The 18,748-nt window shown below is 44.6% G+C and overlaps 1 protein-coding gene across 1 annotated transcript in view; it reads right to left on the bottom strand.

Moving 5' to 3' along the window:
• LOC126428115 (cullin-2-like) overlaps positions 1 to 18,748 on the bottom strand; it is a 133,010-nt gene that overhangs the window by 47,051 nt on the left and 67,211 nt on the right. The window contains exon 6 of the mRNA XM_050090018.1: positions 4,393 to 4,555. Coding sequence (XP_049945975.1) covers positions 4,393 to 4,555 — 163 coding nt within the window. The remainder of the gene's footprint in view (positions 1 to 4,392; positions 4,556 to 18,748) is intronic.

Genomic DNA, 18,748 nt, shown 5'->3' with positions numbered 1-18,748 from the left:
TTACTCGATTATTTGAAAATAATTCATAGTAGTATTTTGCAACTTGTTAAACTGATCTTGGAGCAACATTCACGCCTGTCAACATCTGCCTGATTTGGAACTGAGATTATTAATTCTACTTGAAATCTGAGGGTATTTCGCTTGCCTCACGTCTTGAGTATTAGGTATACTGTATTATCATGACTGGCTCTCCCACAGACCTCAATCATTCTGAAGGAAAGGCATCCACTGCAGAGGCCTAGTTTCAATTTACATGTTTCAGTGCTCTGCCAAATTCTTTGTACAGTATCTCAGCTACCATCTCTTCTTCATTTACTTTCTCTTCCCTTTCTATAGAATTGTCTTCTAGTTCTTTCCCACTGTATTGTCTAACTGCTGCCACCTTTCCCTTCTTTGCTCAGTATTGGCTTCGCATTTCAGTCCCTAGCATTCGCAAAACTGGTCGTCTGTCCCTGATTTTCCTACAGGTGACACCGACCTTTCTCCTAGCCAGGCATGCCGAGCATGCAGCTTTGCATTTGTCCTCTAGCCACTCCTGTTTTGCTACTATGTACCAAACTCATTTCCTAGATGTCTGTGTTCCCTTCTACCTGCTTCATTTGCAATACTTTTATATTTCTCCCTTATTCAACAAACTTAAAAATAAAATATTGATCATAGGATTTCTGTACATGGCCTTTTACACTCCTGGAAATGGAAAAAAGAACACATTGACACCGGTGTGTCAGACCCACCATACTTGCTCCGGACACTGCGAGAGGGCTGTACAAGCAATGATCACACGCACGGCACAGCGAACACACCAGGAACCGCGGTGTTGGCCGTCGAATGGCGCTAGCTGCGCAGCATTTGTGCACCGCCGCCGTCAGTGTCAGCCAGTTTGCCGTGGCATACGGAGCTCCATCGCAGTCTTTAACACTGGTAGCATGCCGCGACAGCGTGGACGTGAACCGTATGTGCAGTTGACGGACTTTGAGCGAGGGCGTATAGTGGGCATGCGGGAGGCCGGGTGGACGTACCGCCGAATTGCTCAACACGTGGGGCGTGAGGTCTCCACAGTACATCGATGTTGTCGCCAGTGGTCGGTGGAAGGTGCACGTGCCCGTCGACCTGGGACCGGACCGCAGCGACGCACGGATGCACGCCAAGACCGTAGGATCCTACACAGTGCCGTAGGGGACCGCACCGCCACTTCCCAGCAAATTAGGGACACTGTTGCTCCTGGGGTATCGACGAGGACCATTCGCAACCGTCTCCATGAAGCTGGGCTACGGTCCTGCACACCGTTAGGCCGTCTTCCGCTCACGCCCCAACATCGTGCAGCCCGCCTCCAGTGGTGTCGTGACAGGCGTGAATGGAGGGACGAATGGAGATGTGTCGTCTTCAGCAATGAGAGTCGCTTCTGCCTTGGTGCCAATGATGGTCGTATGCGTGTTTGGCGTCGTGCCGGTGAGCGCCACAATCAGGACTGCATACGACCGAGGCACACAGGGCCAATACCCGGCATCATGGTGTGGGGAGCGATCTCCTACACTGGCCGTACACCACTGGTGATCGTCGAGGGGACACTGAATAGTGCACGGTACATCCAAACCGTCATCGAACCCATCGTTCTACCATTCCTAGACCGGCAAGGGAACTTGCTGTTCCAACAGGACAATGCACGTCCGCATGTATCCCGTGCCACCCAACGTGCTCTAGAAGGTGTAAGTCAACTACCCTGGCCAGCAAGATCTCCGGATCTGTCCCCCATTGAGCATGTTTGGGACTGGATGAAGCGTCGTCTCACGCGGTCCGCACGTCCAGCACGAACGCTGGTCCAACTGAGGCGCCAGGTGGAAATGGCATGGCAAGCCGTTCCACAGGACTACATCCAGCATCTCTACGATTGTCTCCATGGGAGAATAGCAGCCTGCATTGCTGCGAAAGGTGGATATACACTGTACCAGCGCCGACATTGTGCATGCTCTGTTGCCTGTGTCTATGTGCCTGTGGTGCTGTCAGTGTGATCATGTGATGTATCTGACCCCAGGAATGTGTCAATAAAGTTTCCCATTCCTGGGACAATGAATTCACGGTGTTCTTATTTCAACTTCCAGGAGTGTATTTTTTATCATAGGATTTCTGTACTTGGCCTTGTCTTTTTGCCTACTTGATCCTGTACTGCCTTCACTATTTCATTTCTCAATGCTGCCTGTTCACTTTGTATTTCATTCCAGTTTCCGTCAATCAGTACCAAATGCTCCCTATGAAACTCTCAACAACCTATAACTTAGATGGATAGATAAAAACAACTACTCACCTGTGGAAGCAGAGAATACACATGTACAGACAACATATTTAAATTTGCAAGCTTTCAAAATTATTGGCTCCCCCTTCTGGCAGGAGGGCTGAAGGGGAAAGAAGAGGGGTGGAGGAAAATGACTGGTGCAGTTTAGGAAATAGAGATAATTTGGTAAGGTTGCCAAAAAAGCTGGGTTAGGGGAGGTTTACCGGATGGGATGAGAAGGAAAGCCTGATTGTAGGGGACAACACTGCTTGGTGAATAGATTTTTTATCTATTTAATTACATTGGAAATGGAAGAGAATGTAGATGAAGATGAAATGGGAGATATGATACTGCGTGAAGAGTTTGACAGAGCACTGAAACACCTAAGTTGAAACAAGGCCCAAGAGTAGACAACATTCGACTAGAACTACTGACAGCCAATGGGAGAGCCAGACCTAACAAAACTCTACCATCTAGTGAGCAAGACGTATGAGACAGACGAAATACCCTCAGACTTCAAGAAGAATATACTAATTCCAATCCCAAAGAAAGCTGGTGTTGACAGATGTGAAAATTATCATACTATCAGTTTAATAAGCCACGGCTGCAAAATACCAACACGAATTCTTTACAGACGAATCGAAAAACTGGTAGAAGCCGACCTCGGGGAAGATCAGTTTGGATTCCATAGAAATGTTCAAAAACGTGAGGCAATACTGACCCTACAACTTATCTTAGAAAACAGATTATGGAAAGACAAACCTACATTTCTAGCATTTGTAGACTGAGAGAAACCTTTTGACAATGTTGACTGGAATACTCTCTATCAAATTCTGAGGGTGGCAGGAGTAAAATACAGAGAGCGAAAGGCTATTTACAATTTGTACAGAAACCAGATGGCAGTTATAAGAGTCGAGGGACATGAAAGGGAAGCAGTGGTTGGGAAGGGAGTGAGACAGGGTTGTAGTCTCTCCCCGATGTTATTCTATCTGTATATTGGGCAAGCAATAAAGGAAACAAAAGAAAAGTTCAGAGTAGATATTAAAATCCATGGAGAAGAAATAAAAACTTTGAGGTTCGCCGATGACATTGTAATTCTGTCAGAGGCAGCAAAGGACTTGGAAGAGCAGTTGAAGGGAATGGACAGTGTCTTGAACGGAGGATATATGATGAACATCAACAAAAGCAAAATGAGGATAATGGAATGTAGTCGAGTTAACTCGAGCGATGCTGAGGGAATTAGATTAGGAAATGAGACACTTAAAGTAGTAAATGTGTTTTGCTATTTGGGGAGCAAAATAACTGATAATGCTCGAAGTAGAGACGATATCAAATGTAGAGTGGCAATGGCAAGGAAAGCGTTTCTGAAGAAGAGAAATTTGTTAACACCGAGTATAGATTTAAGTGTCAGGAAGTCTTTTCTGAAAGTATTTGTATGGAGTGTAGCCATGTATGGAAGTGAAACATGGACAATAAATAGTTTAGACAAGAAGAAAATAGAAGCTTTCGAAATGTGGCGCTACAGAAGAATGCTGAAGGTTAGATGGGTAGATCATCTAATGAGGGGGTATTAAATAGAATTGGGGAGAAGAGAAATTTGTGGCACAACTTGACTAGAAGAAGGGATCGGTTGGTAGGACATAATCTGAGGCATCAAGGGATCACTAATTTAGTATTGGAGGGCAGCATGGAGGGTAAAATTCAAAGAGGAAGACAAAGAGATGAATACACTAAACAGATTCAGAAGGATGTAGGTTGCAGTAGGTACTGGGAGATGAAGAAGCTTGCACAGGATAGAGTAACATGGAGAGCTGCATCAAACCAGTCTCTGGACTGAAGACTACACAAAAACAATTACATTACATTTTCAAAGCTTTGTTATTTTTGTTGATATCCCAACAACCTATGACCCTTTTAATTTATCCAGGTCCCATCTCTGTAACTGGTTTCTTAACTGTTATTTCTTCAGTTCAGATACAATAAATTACAGTCAGAGTCAACATCTACTTCTGGAAATAAACCCTTCTAAAGTTTCCATTCAGATAAGACAGTTCAAGTTTAGTATGTGTGTAACAAGAGGAGCAGATACAGAACAAATGCACCACACAGTTAGGTTGCATTACCTTGACCCGAGGCGGGCCACACCTCGTTGAGCCCACGTTCCTTGACGAGCTTCTCTAGCTCCTCCCTCATGACGACAGCACCGGCAGGTACGCCCCTCAGCAGTGGGTACGCAGATCCCAGCGCAACTCTGTCTTCTGCTCGAGTCGCCCTTTGGCATTCTTCCTGCAGAGCAGAAGGAAGCTCGCTTAAAACAGTCTCTTGTCTCATACAAGAAACATAGTACTCACTAATTCACTCACTCGCGTTTTGATTTCTGTAAATTCTGTCACGAAAGAGGCCCATCAGGGATATGGAAATAATCGAGACATACATTAACAGGGAGAAGCAGTTACTGCTGCAAAAGTATACTATAGTTGAATTCTTTTATCTTGGGGGCTCGCGCATGCCCGCCCAGAGGCGGGAGATTGCTGCGTTGCCAGTTGCAAACGACGCACACGCCAAGAGAAGCAGCGCCATAGTATAGTATAGTTCGCAAACTTACGTTTAGGGGGGAGCGCACAGCTTATGAAGTAAAGCCACCACGGTCGCACTAACCCTTTGCTGCTACAGAGACGTGCTCCCCGCATTCCACGCGATTTTGTCATCACTGCACTGCTCGCCTGTGCTGACACATGGTGTTCCGACTGCTTTGACACACTTATCATTCGATTTCATAAAAACTATTTGGCCCAAAAATTTGATTTTTATACATCTTTTTGACTGATACCTTCCTCCCATAATTGACTTAATTTTGTTTCGATGTTCAATGCAGTTATTGTGCAGCATTAAATGTCGTAAACCATTGCACGAAATTTTGAAGAGTTTGCAGACGTAAAAGTCCATAGCGTATACTTTCCGTATGGTCGATTTTAGTTGCCACAATGTTGAGAATGATATGTGGACAATATACCTAAATTTCACATAAAATTTACTGTATAACAATATATTATTTAATTTAAGTACCAGATAGGTGTCGTATGTAATATTGAGAAATATTTCATCTTTCGCAACTGTAATAAAAGTTTTATTTATACCAGAGTCATTTCGCTTTTTTCTAAAAAGTTCTGATTAAAATAAAATTGGCGACGTACACAAAACTGAATTGTGGATGTAATAAAACAGAAACTAAAATATATTGTCAGTGAGGCGCAGTGCGCAAAAAATTTGTGTTTGTCACAACGGACAGCAAATACTTGCCAAAACATAGATGAGGTGACGAAAACATTGAATATGATGATGTTGGCAAAGCAGCGAAGCAAAAAATTGCGTCAGACAATCAAGTAGCTCGGCAACGTACGAGCCGAAATTCTGCTCTAAATAATACTTTTAATACTGTCGCAAAGAATATATTTCAACATGAATAGTAAAACAGCGACTGCAGAAGAGAAGATATACAAACAAAACAGATAACATGAATATTGTATGTGCGCATTTTGATTGTTTTTAATTGCTGTGAAAAGAAATATTGGAGGACAAAATTAGAAAAACCAAAAACTTATCATGATTATAATGAAGAGACAAAGAACTAGAAATTTCAAAAAACTGCATTCAAACGAATAAAATTCATGAAGTAAGAGACTTCGATATTGCTTTTAAATAAACAAAATAGTCAGCACCGAACAAGGTTTGAACTCAGAATCTTTCGCTTAGCAACACTGTTGGTATGACTATGAATTATTCACATTTCATCGAAGTACAATAGGAAATAAACAATTACTGCTGTTCTTTATTGCGAAAAAGCGGTTCGTGAGAATGATACAAACACCTTTCCTTGCTATCACCTGAATTAGGAGGCTTATTGCTTGTTTGGTTTAATTAGTTAATAGAATATGAAGCAATTGGTATAAAGAATGCTTTTTCCAAACTTTCTACAAAATAAAGTCTGCTATCAAGACATTGCTTTTGTTCAATTACTTTATTTATGACTGAACGTTTCTAAAACTGAAGCCATTCATCCGTGGTCTGCACTGCAGTCGAGCTCTGGCAACGTCTTTCTCTGTTCATTGGTTGGCTGTGTTTTGTGACGTCAGATGCGCAGAACGAACCTAAACTTGGCCGCCGTCGTAAATGACACGCACTATAACAACAAATTGCGACAATTGCTAGTCCACCCATACTGATAGGTATGGGAATTACTACTATACAGGGATTAGTCAAAATATGGATATATCACAAGAAACATGTCTGAACATAAATGCAGATGCTAGTCAACCCAGATGGTTGTGCTGTTATATATGACCTCAAATAAAACTTGCGTAATGTCCTCAATACATTGCAAGTGTCCGTCATGGTCAGAACAATGTCGTGTTCATTATGTTGGAGCTAAGTGAATTCAAATGTGGGCATTCTGTTGGTGCTCATATGGTGGGTGATCCCATAACCAAGACTGCTGAAGTGTTTGATGTTTCAAGAGGCACTGTTTCGAAGATTCGTGTCACATACGGGGAAAATGGAAGAATATCATCTGCTAAGTCACAACACAGATGAAAGTGTGTGTTGATTGATTGTGACAGACACTGAAGAGGATTGTGATGAAAAGATAAAGAGGACAAAAGTGGCAAAAGTCACCGTGCAACTGAATGGTGCACTTATGAAACCTGTCATCATCAAAACAACATCAAGGGAGGTCAACCCAGCAGCAGGGCAAGCTGGAATTCCAATACCACTCATCAATGATGCAACTGCCTCTTAACAGGAAAATGTGGTGCTGAGCCCAAGGAAGCTAGACTATGGAAGAATGCCATTTGGGTGAATGAGTTTGTTTCACACTGTTTCCAACTTCTGGCCAAGTTTATGTCCCAAGAGTGAAATATGGCAGGAGTTCACTGACAACTTTGGCAGTCATATCATGATAATCCATGGGCGACATGTGTACTCTCTGCAAGGTTGCATTACTGCCATGCAGTATGTGACCATTCTGGCTGATAAGGTGCATTTCATGGTTCAATGTTTATTCCCCACAAGTGATACTGTGTTCAAAGACGACACAACCCCTGTTCACAGAGCTTGTATCTTTCAGGAATGGTTTTGTGAGCATGAGAAGATGAATTTTTACTTCATCTCTAACCACCACAATCATCAGATCTAAATATTATTGAGCCCTTGTAGTCTACTTTGGAGATAAAAGTCCAGAATCACTTTTGCCCCCATCATCATTACCAATAACAGCACTATTTTGCAGGTAGAATGGTACAAGATTCTCTTGAAAACCATACGGGACCTTTGCGTATACATTCCGAGACGACTGGAAACTGTTTTTGAATACCGACGTTTTCGTATACTGTATTAGGCATGTTAATGTGTTGTGTTTTTGATGTTCCCATATTTTCATCCGCCCACTCTATAGGCCAATTATGATAAAGGCCACAGTTTTCCCCTCTTCTACTACCCTCCTCCTGTTTTTATATAATATTTCATCAAAGCATAAACGTAACTTTTTGACAAAACACTATCACCTGTCTATTTATTGACAAAACAGCTATAGGTTTAACACAAACTTATAAGTTAAGCAGAGTTTACATCTGTGAAACCCGACATTCCAATAAATTAGGGAAGGAGTATCTAATAAGGTGCACTTTTCTTTTGCAAAAGAACATATAAGCCCATTCTGAACTACGGACACTATATACATACATTATTTTTATTTGTAATACTGTGGTAGTGAATTTCACAGTTCTTATGCTGGGAAATACAAAATTATTTAGTATCTGAATATTAACAAAGTAAGCATATATAGGGCAATTCAAAATGAATGAAGTACAGGTGGTGTCAGCAACATGACCACTTGAGAACTATGCATTCAGAGTTCTCGAACAGTTTTTTTGCACAGGAGGGACAAACACAAGGTCTATCCCATAAAACATAAAAAGAAATCCACGGATGTCATTATTTGAAGATGACTGTGTCATCAAATTCAGTACAACCAACCCAATTGTTTGGAAGATGTCTATTATAAACATGCAAACTTCCATACCCCAATCTGCAGGTGCTACATCATGCAGAAGGATGTAATTTGTTGAATCTGTACCACACTGAGATATCAGCCATTGCTCAAGTATGTCCAGGCAAATGTTTGTTAAAAAGGTTACTTAACTCAATGAAGAAAAATTGACAGCAATGTTTTTGTACCAACACTGCACAGAACACCTTTGGTGAGTCACACTGATTTCTATTACACACAACCCTTTCTTCTGTTTCCCACATCCAAATGTTGTGCCAGTTAACTCTGCTAATTATGCAGAAGGTTGTCTCATCACAAAAGTGCATTACTGCAGCATACGTTTCTTCCTCCACAGTTTCCAGTATCACCACAGCATAATTAAGACATTCGGTTGGTTGGTTGGTTTGTGGGATTAAAGGGACCAGACTGCGACGGTCATCGGTCCCTTTTTCCAAAAAAAATTAAAACCACCCAAAGAGAATAAAAACGAACAACAGGAAATGCGGCAGCCGACACAGGACAAGAGATACTCCGACAAAGAACAGACAAAACAAATTAAAATCACACCAAGTGTGATGGTGGTTCGCCAACCATAGAGAAAAAAGGGAAAAGTCAACCACCGAGAAACACATTAAAAAAGCAGACTAAAATCGTAGGCCATAGGCCAGAATCAACACAAAAAACAAACACATTTACATTAAGCGATAAAATCCCCCTGTCCGAATAAAACACAAAACTAAGTCCGCTATGGTAGAGTCGTCAGTTAAAAGCGCAGGGAGCGTATCAGGCAGCACAAAAGTCTGCCTGAGCACAGTTAAAAGGGCGCACTCCAACAGAATATGGAACACCGTCAAGGACACCCCACAACGACAAAGAAGTGGATCCTCACGACACAGTTAATAACTGTGCGTCAGTCGGGTGTGGCCAATGCGGAGCCGACAAAGCACGATTGAGTCCCTGCGGGTGGCTCGCATGGATGACCGCCAAACAGTCGTCGTCTCCTTGATACGACCGAGTTTGTTTGGCACGGGCAGGTTGCGCCAGTCAGTGTCCCAGAAATCGAAAACTTTGCGGCGTAAGATTGCCCGCAAATCAGTCGCCGGGAGGCCAATCTCCAGAGGTGGTTGACTGGTGGCCTCTTTCGCCAGGCGGTCAACATTCTCATTGCCGGGTATCCCAACATGGCCTGGGGTTCACACAAAGACCACAGAGCGGCCGCGACGTGCAAGAGTATGCCGGGGACTCATGGATAGCCATCACCAGACGAGAATGAGGAAAACACTGGTCGAGAGCTCGTAAACCACTTAGGGAATCGCTACAGATCACAAAGGACTCACCTGAGCAGGAGCGGATATACTCTAGAGCTCGAAAGATGGCGACCAGCTCAGCAGTGTAAACGCTGCAGCCAGCTGGCAAGGAACGTTGTTCGGAATGGTCCCCTAGAGTGAGCGCATAGCCGACTCGACCAGCAACCATCGAGCCGTCAGTGTAAACGATGCCAGAGCCCTGATACGTGGCCAGGATGGAATAAAAGCGGCGGCGGAAGGCCTCTGGAGGGACTGAGTCCTTTGGGCCCTGTGCCAAGTCGAGCCGAAGGCAAGGGCGAGGCACACACCACGGGGGCGTGCGCAGAGGTGCCCAGAAAGGAGTTGGAACAGGGAAAAACCCAAGCCTAGAGAGGAGCTCTTTGACGCGTACGGCGATCGGACAACCCGACCGGGGCCGACGTTCTGGCAGATGGACGACTGACTGCAGGAACAGGACACGGTAATTTGGATGCCCGGGCAAGCTAAAAACATGGGCAGCATAAGCAGCCAGTAATTGTTGGCGTCGTAACTGCAGTGGAGGGACACCAGCCTCCACTAGTATGCTGTCCACAGGGATGGTGCGGAAAGCACCAGTGGCAAGGCGTATCCCGCTGTGGAGAATTGGGTCCAGCACCCGCAACGCAGATGGGGATGCTGAGCCATAAGCCAGGCTCCCATAATCCAGACGGGACTGGATTAACGCCTGGTAGAGCCGCAACAGGGTAGATCGGTCGGCGCCCCAGCGGGTGGGGCTCAAGCATCTCAGAGTGTTTAAATGCCGCCAACACGCCTGTTTAAGTCAACCGGGCATCGAAAACCACCCCCAAAAACCTGTGTGATTCCACCACTGAAAGAAGTTCGCCGGCAAGATAAAGCCGCAGCTCCGGGTGGACAGTACGTCGCCGGCAGAAATGCATTACGCAGGTCTTGGCTGCCGAAAACTGGAACCCATGAGCTACAGCCCAAGACTGCGCCTTGCGGATAGCACCCTATAACTGACGTTCGACAGCTGGAATGCCAGTAGAGCTGTAGTAAAGGCAGAAGTCGTCAGCATACAGGGAAGTGGAGACAGAATTTCCCACGGCCGCAGCGAGCCCGTTAATGGCTATTAAAAACAGGCAGACACTTAAAACAGAACCCTGTGGCACGCCGGTCTCCTGGACGTGGGAGGAACTATATGAGGCTGCGACTTGCACGCGGAAGGTATGATACGACAGGAAATTGCGGATAAAGATCGACAGAGGGCCCCGAAGACCCCATCCATGAAGCGTAGAAAGGATGTGATGACGCCATGTCATATCGTACGCCTTCCGCATGTCGAAAAAGACAGCGGCCAGGTGCTGACGGCGGGCAAAGGCAGTACGGATGGCCGACTCCAGGCTCACCAGATTGTCGGCAGCGGAGCGGCCTTTACGGAACCCACCCTGAGACGGAGCCAGAAGGCTCCGAGACTCAAGTACCCAATTGAAGCGCCGGCTCACCATCCGTTCGAGAAGCTTGCAAAGAACGTTGGTGAGGCTAATGGGGCGGTAGCTGTCCACCTCCAAAGGGCTCTTGCCCGGTTTCAAAACGGGGATGACAATGCTTTCCCGCCATTGCGACGGAAACTCACCCTCGACCCAGAGACGGTTGTAAAGGTTGAGGAGGCGTCGCTTGCAGTCCACTGAAAGGTGTTTCAGCATCTGACAGTGGATGCTATCTGGCCCGGGAGCGGTATCAGGGCAAGCGGCAAGGGCACTGTGAAATTCCCACTCACTGAATTGAGCATTGTAGGATTCAGAATGGTGGGTGCGAAAAGAAAGGCTCCGACGTTCCATCCGCTCTTTAATGGAGCGGAAGGCCTGGGGGTAATTCGCAGAAGCGGAACTCATAGCGAAATGCTCTGCTAAGCGGTTTGCAATGACGTCGGAGTCAGTACAAACTGCTCCATTCAGGGAGAGCGCAGGGACGCCAATGGGGGTCCGATAGCCGAAGACGCGTCGAATCTTGGCCCAGACCTGCGATGGAGTGACATGGAGGCCAATGGTGGACACATACCGCTCCCAGCACTCCTTCTTGCCTTGGCGGATAAGGAGGCGGGCCCGCGCACGCAGCCGTTTGAAGGCGATAAGGTGGTCTATGGAGGGATGTCGCTTGTGACGCTGGAGCGCACGCCGGCGATCTTTAATCGCTTCAGCGATCTCAGGCGACCACCAAGGCACAGCCCACCGCCGAGGGGACCCAGAAGAACGGGGAATGGCAGAGTCGGCGGCAGTAACGATGCCGGTGGTGACCGATTGAACCACCGCATCAATGGCATCACTAGAGAGAGGAGCGATAGCGGCAGTGGAGGAAAACAAGTCCCAGTCAGCCTTATTCATAGCCCATCTGCTGGGGCGCCCAGAAGAGTGACATGGTAGCAGTGCCAGAAGGATCGGAAAGTGGTCACTGCCACACAAGTCGTCATGCACACTCCATTGGACAGACGGTAAGAGGCGAGGGCTACAGATAGAAAGGTCGATGGTGGAGTACGTGCCATGCGCCACACTGAAGTGCGTGAAGGAACCATCATTTAGAAGTGAAAGATCGAGCTGTGCCAATAAATGCTCAATGGTGGCGCCTCGACCTGTTGCCACTGACCCACCCCACAGAGGGTTATGGGCGTTGAAGTCGCCCAGTAACAAGAAAGGTGGTGGCAATTGTGCTATCAGTGCAGCCAGGAGATGCAGCGCGACATCACCATCCGGAGGAAGGTAAAGACTGCAGACGGTAATAGCCTGTGGTGTCCACACCCTAACCGCGACAGCCTCTAAAGCTGTTTATAGAGGGACAGACTCGCTGTGAAGAGAGTTAAGGACATAGATGCAGACGCCACCAGACACCCTTTCATAAGCTGCTCGGTTCTTATAATAACCCCGATAGCCACGGAGGGCGGGGGTGCGGATTGCTGGAAACCGTTTCCTGCAGAGCAATGCAGAGGAAAGGATGAAGGCTGATAAGTTGGCGGAGCTCAGCTAGATGGTGGAAGAAACCGCTGCAGTTCCACAGGAGGATGGTTTTGTCCATGGCTGAGAAAGACGTGACGGGACTGGGAAGGCAGATTACGCCGTTGGGTCACCTGCTGCCTCCGATTGAGCACCTGTGCTAGTGCTATTCATGGTGTCTGAGGGACCGGCGAGATCGAGGTCCTCAGCGGACGCCAGAATCTCCACCTCGTCCTCAGGCGCAGAGCTCGTAGGAAGCGGCGGGACGAATGCCACCGCAATGTCGGTATTCTTGGGGACGTTCTTCTGTTTCTGTTTCTGTTTCCCTCGTTGTGCCTTCGGTGGTTCAGGCGTGGAGGGCTTCACAGGGTCAGCCTCAGGGACGGACGACGACCGTGAGGCCCTACGACCAGGGACTGGTGGTTGTTTGAGCCACTTGCGGGTGTCTGCTGTGCCGCTGGTCGGAACTTGCGAAGGGAGGTCCCCAAGGGACCCCTTCCTTGCGAGAGTAGCCGAAGAAGTCTTACGCTTCTCCGGCTGGGAAGGGGGAACTGATGTCCCCGATTGTTGGGGGGGTGTTGCTCCTGAAGTAGATGGAGCAGGAGCAACAGGTTGTGAAGTGCCCCCCACAAGCAAGGGGGCTGGTGGATGCCGACCGATCTTAGAGCCGATTCGTGATGATGAGAGAACCGTCGTTGCAGCAGCGGCGTAGGTTGACGTCATTGCCACAGGATGGAGCCGCTCGTATTTCCGTCTAGCCTCGGGGTAGGTCAGGCGGTCCAGGGTCTTATATTCCATTATCTTCCTTTCTTTCTGGAATATCCTACAGTCCGGTGAGCAGGGGGAATGGTGTTCTCCGCAGTTAACACAGATAGGAGGCGGGGCACATGGAGTATCAGGATACGAAGGACGTCCACAATCCCGACACGTGATGCTGGAAGTACAGTGAGATGACATGTGCCCGAACTTCCAGCATTTAAAACACCTCATTGGAGGAGGGATATAATGGCTTCACATCACAACGGTAAACCATCACCTTAACCTTTTTGGGTAAGACATCACCCTCAAAGGCCAAGATGAAGGCAGCGGTGGCTACCTGATTATCCCTCGGACCCCGATGGACGCCCCGGACGAAGTGAACACCTCGTCGTTCTAGGTTGGCGCGTAGTTCATCGTCGGACTGTAGAAGAAGATCCCTGTGGAATATAATGCCCTGGACCATATTTAAACTTTTATGGGGAGTGATGGTGACGGAAACATCCCCCAACTTGTCACAAGTGAGCAACCTCCGTGACTGGGCAGAGAATGCTGTTTTGATGAGAACCGAGCCAGAGCGCATTTTGGACAAGCCCTCCACCTCCCCGAACTTGTCCTCTAAATGCTCCACAAAAAACTGAGGCTTAGTTTGCATAAAAGATTCACCATCGACCCGCGTACAGACAAGGTACCGGGGTGAATAATCTCCACTGCTGTCTTTAGCCATGCGTTCCTCCCATGGAGTGGCTAGGGAGGGAAATGATCTTGGATTGAATTGCTTGCCATTGAGGTTAAACCTCGATCGTTTAGAGACTGTTGGTGGAGGCCCACCCGCGAGGGATGATGTACCACGCTTCATTGCGGGTCATCCGCCCTGATGCCACCCACTCCGACCAGGGGCTCTCCCCACGGGTGCCACCCAGCCACAGCAAAGACCACCTGGCAGGATGGCCTTTGCTGGGAGTCCCGATGCCCCAGAGGGATAGGCATCTACTCCTCGGCATACGTGGGGAGGTAGCAGCTCAGGCATCAGCAGTGCGATCCCTGTGTAGTCAGGGGGCTACCACCAAGAGGGTACATGACGACCCCACCACAACGGACTGGCTACCGTGCTGGATGTCGGGTGTCAAATATCCATATGTGTCAGGAGGGCAAAGATGGAAGTTCATAATGGAGGGCATGTATGCTGCCCGGAACACACAGCAGCTGATGTGGCTGGAAGCACGGTGTAAGGCCAACTCCATGACAATATTGGGTGTGCCAGATCTTAGGGCAAGATGGATATAGAATACACCACGTACGGCGTCCTTCCCCAAATGGTACGCACTAACAGAAAATTTTGAAAGGTAGTGGTCAAACCCCTTAGGGGACCATCACATTAAGGCCGAAACGTTTGAGACTCCTTTTAGTTGCCTCTTACGACAGGCAGAAATACCGCGGGCCTATTCTTACCCCCAAACCCGCAGGGGGATAAGACATTCGACGTAGACTTACTGTTTCGATTTCTATAAAATTTGAGTTACGTATGGATTCCCTTTCAGTTTTTGTTTGAGACCATGCCCATTTATCTGTAACTCCCTAATGGAATTGTACATTGGTTTCTGTGGACTACGATCCGACAAAAAACAAATTGTTTCAATGTTTTGTACCCTGTACACAGGGCCAGCTAGTATTTTTTTCCTCTGCACAAACTACTTATGCCAGCCACAAAAGTTGTCAACATTCGGATGGGCTCAATTGTATGTGACAAAATCTTTCCTGTAATGTGATGACAAAACTACAATTGTTGACACACAGAGTGCCTTCCGCACAGGATCTGACATTTTCACTTATGACACGGAACTTTTCACCCACACATCATTGCCCATGCACCAGCTTTAGATTCACTGTACTAGCATAATGTACAAAATTTTGAATCTTTTTTTTAATTTCTCTGTACCTCTTGTTGATCTACAGATATGCATTAAATAGTTATAGCCACTTATCTCTACAAAAATTGCTAAATTGCAAATCAATCCATTTCCAAAGCTGTCTAAAGAACTGGATCCTGAGTACAGAATTACACTGGATTAATCTTTAATGCCATTTTAATTAAATTAAATACTCGTTGTTACATACGCTGTATTTTCACTAAGGAACTGTAGTCACAAATCACACTACTTCCATTATATTTTGCTTTTCAGATCATACATGTTGCCCACAAGATGGTGCTACAGTACTGCCCCACATTTCTCTACACTTCGTTAAGACGCTACCACTACACATTTCACATTGTCAGAAGTAGTTATAACGGTATGTAAAGTGCAGCATGCACTGTGGCTAACATCATAGCAATGAAATAACATGGGCACTTGCCCGTAAGTGCCAACAGAAATTGCGGATGGGAGTCCACCCCCGCCCCCGGTGCCACAGATATCTCGATCACCTTCTACTCGAGATTTGTGCATACTTCAACATTACAGAATGTTGGTCGGTCCAAGTTTTCTTTCGTCGTGCATATGGTGACCGGAGGGAGAACAGAGGTAGCAAATATTGCACAGTGCTGATACCATAGCAGCTTGCACTGTGTTCAGACTAATTGCTGTGATGTTAATTGATGTACCGAAGTAACAAGGTTTTGTGAAAGTGCATTACAATAATTTTCATGCAGGATATTTATTTGTAGCAAAGTATATAAAATTAAATCAAGCCCACAGCTCAAGGTTGTAATGGATCTGGGAGATGTTATTTTTTTTACCGTATTTGTCGATACCGAATTGTAAATGTTTTCTTATATTTTTGTCAGAATTTATTATAATTTGTCTTATTATATGTTAATTTACTTCTGTTTTTGAGAGTAAAAGCATATTGATTACTATTAGAAAATGTATCGAAGAATAGCAAAGAGACTGATTACAAGTGGAAGCTTGTGTGTTGTGTAAAACATCTTTGATGCTGGAGTCGTCTTTGACTATAGTCAGTCGGCAGCTAACTCTTGGTGTGTGTTGACGGAAGAACAATGTGAAGGTCGCAGTCATAAATAATTTTGAATTATGTTACTATTATTTTTGTATTAACTAAAAAGAAGAAACTACATTTGAAGAAACTGTATTTGAATCACCAAAATGAGAGAAACACTTTGAACTACGTCATTTCTGCAGCTGACATAGATGCATTGTGGAATCATACTTAGACAACTGAAGCCAAGACTAATATCGCCTTGCAAACGTCTAACGGAAAAGGTACTGTCACGAAATATTGCAAATTTAAGTAAATAAAAAATAGTGATCATATTTTCAAATTGTGTCTTAGCCGGGATGCCATATTTCAACTGGGGACTGTAGCCGGGATATTGTGTTCACGAGATCTTCAACAGTGCTACGAGGAAGAAAATTTTTGTGTGTTAATACCAGTTTCTTCAGAATGTGTGTTACAGTGTTTGTGTTCATCGGGAAGTAAAAGTTTTGGAGAAGAAATGTTTCGGCAAAAAATATAATTTTCGACAGAAGAAAATACTTCAAGAATTTTGGTCAACAATCACATGGATGGAAAATGTGGTTTTGCAACAGTAGAAGAGTGTTCCAGATAAGTCACGAAACCCTCGTATTTTGTTAAAACAATATTTTTATCTTGTTTTGTATTGTTGTGTATAAATTTTTGTTCTTCACAATGACTTATGAGATTTTCGAGAGTATTGTGCCTAAAGTAGAAAGTAGTAATTTAATAGACTTCGAACATCAGGACAGGTCAAATGAAACAGAAAGAACCGATCAATTTGATTTAAAAAGTTTTCTTGTAAATTTCACGAAAGAAATTAAACAATCAGTTGACGACAATAAGACTTACTGGGATGAAAAAATTGATAACATTTTGTTGCAAGTCCAAGCAGTCAATACCCAAGTGGGTGAGCTTTCGAACAGAGTTGGCAGTGTTGAGGAAAAAATTGAATCTGTGGAAGCAAAAGTAAATGAAATTGATGCTAAATTGAGCGGTGAAATTAATACTGTAAAAAATGAGTTACTGGTAGATAGGGAAAGAAATTTAATTGATTTTAATGAGATAAAAGGGGAAATTAAAAATTTGGATGAGAATACAAAAGTTTTAGTAAAAAATGTAGAACAAAAAACTGACAATCGTTTGGTTACTCTAGAAGAAAAAGTAGAGTGCAATGATTTTGAAAACAAAAAATCTGTCAAAGAACTTAGCGAAAAAATTGAAAGTTTTGACATTGAATTTCAAAGCAAAAATTACAATGTCAACACATGTAATCTTGTATCTAATATTCCAGTGAAGCACTTTTCGGTAGATGGACCCTTACATCCCGTTGATTTTATGCAGTATTGTAAGGATTGTTTTTTACCTCACTCACCAGATGAAATAAAAATTAAATTTGTGAAAAAATTCTTGGAAGGGGAAGCTTTGACTTGGGCAAACCAGATTGTAACTTTGGGGATGACCTTTTCAGAATTTGAATCAAAATTTCTGGAAAAATTTTTGGATGATCTTAAACAAACTAGAATCAAAAGTGAATTTCTGAATGGGCGAAACTATAGAGAATCAGATGGGAACATGAAACAATTTTGCAAAAGTGAACTTCAAAAACTTATTCATTTAACAAAACCTTTGGATGACTTGATCAAAATTGATACCTTAAAGAGAAGATTGCCATCAGCAATGCAGTTGAGTTTAGTTCATTGTCCTGATAGTAATGTAGAGCAGTTTCTCAATTATATTGAAAAGTTGGATAGGGTAACAACAAGAACACACAGTGGGTTTACTCAGAAAGGTAATGGTCAAAATTGGGGAAATGATAACTTTCAAAAAAGGGAACAAAACAATTATCATGGTGTCAGTCAAAATTCAGGGGGATATAACAATTTTGAAAAGAAGGACCATAATTTTTATCCAAAACAAGAACAACATTTTTGCGTTAATAATCAACAAAATAGAGAACACTTTAGGGATCAAAATCACAGAAATTTTGATAGAGGTCAGTACAATAGAAACTACCAACAATCAGGTAATGTTTGGCATAGGAATGGGATCAGAAATGTTGATCAGAGACATTGGCAGAACCACAATCAGCAGTTCAAACAGGAACCGGAAATAAAAAACGAGTAGACGCCCCCTTGAAGGTCCGCAAGGTTGAGGCAGAAGGTGAGCATGATGAAAAGACCAATGGATGTGACTATCATAAACCCAAACAGGACAGTTCCAAACCTAAGCTATCACATGAGGTCATTAGTTGTTACTTATTGAAGAAATTTCAAGAGGAAAATAATGATGATAAAGATAACATTTTCAGTACACAAGGACAAACAGTAGATAAAAGTAATTGTGATTCATTTAATTTAACAGAGTTTTACACTTGGGCAGAAAAGAACAACACTTTGTCAGATGATGTAATTTGTAGTAGTTCAGAGATGTGTGT

This window comes from Schistocerca serialis, chromosome 12, assembly GCF_023864345.2.
Source record: "Schistocerca serialis cubense isolate TAMUIC-IGC-003099 chromosome 12, iqSchSeri2.2, whole genome shotgun sequence".
NCBI lineage: Eukaryota > Metazoa > Arthropoda > Insecta > Orthoptera > Acrididae > Schistocerca > Schistocerca serialis.
This window is presented reverse-complemented; position numbering and strand designations above follow the sequence as displayed.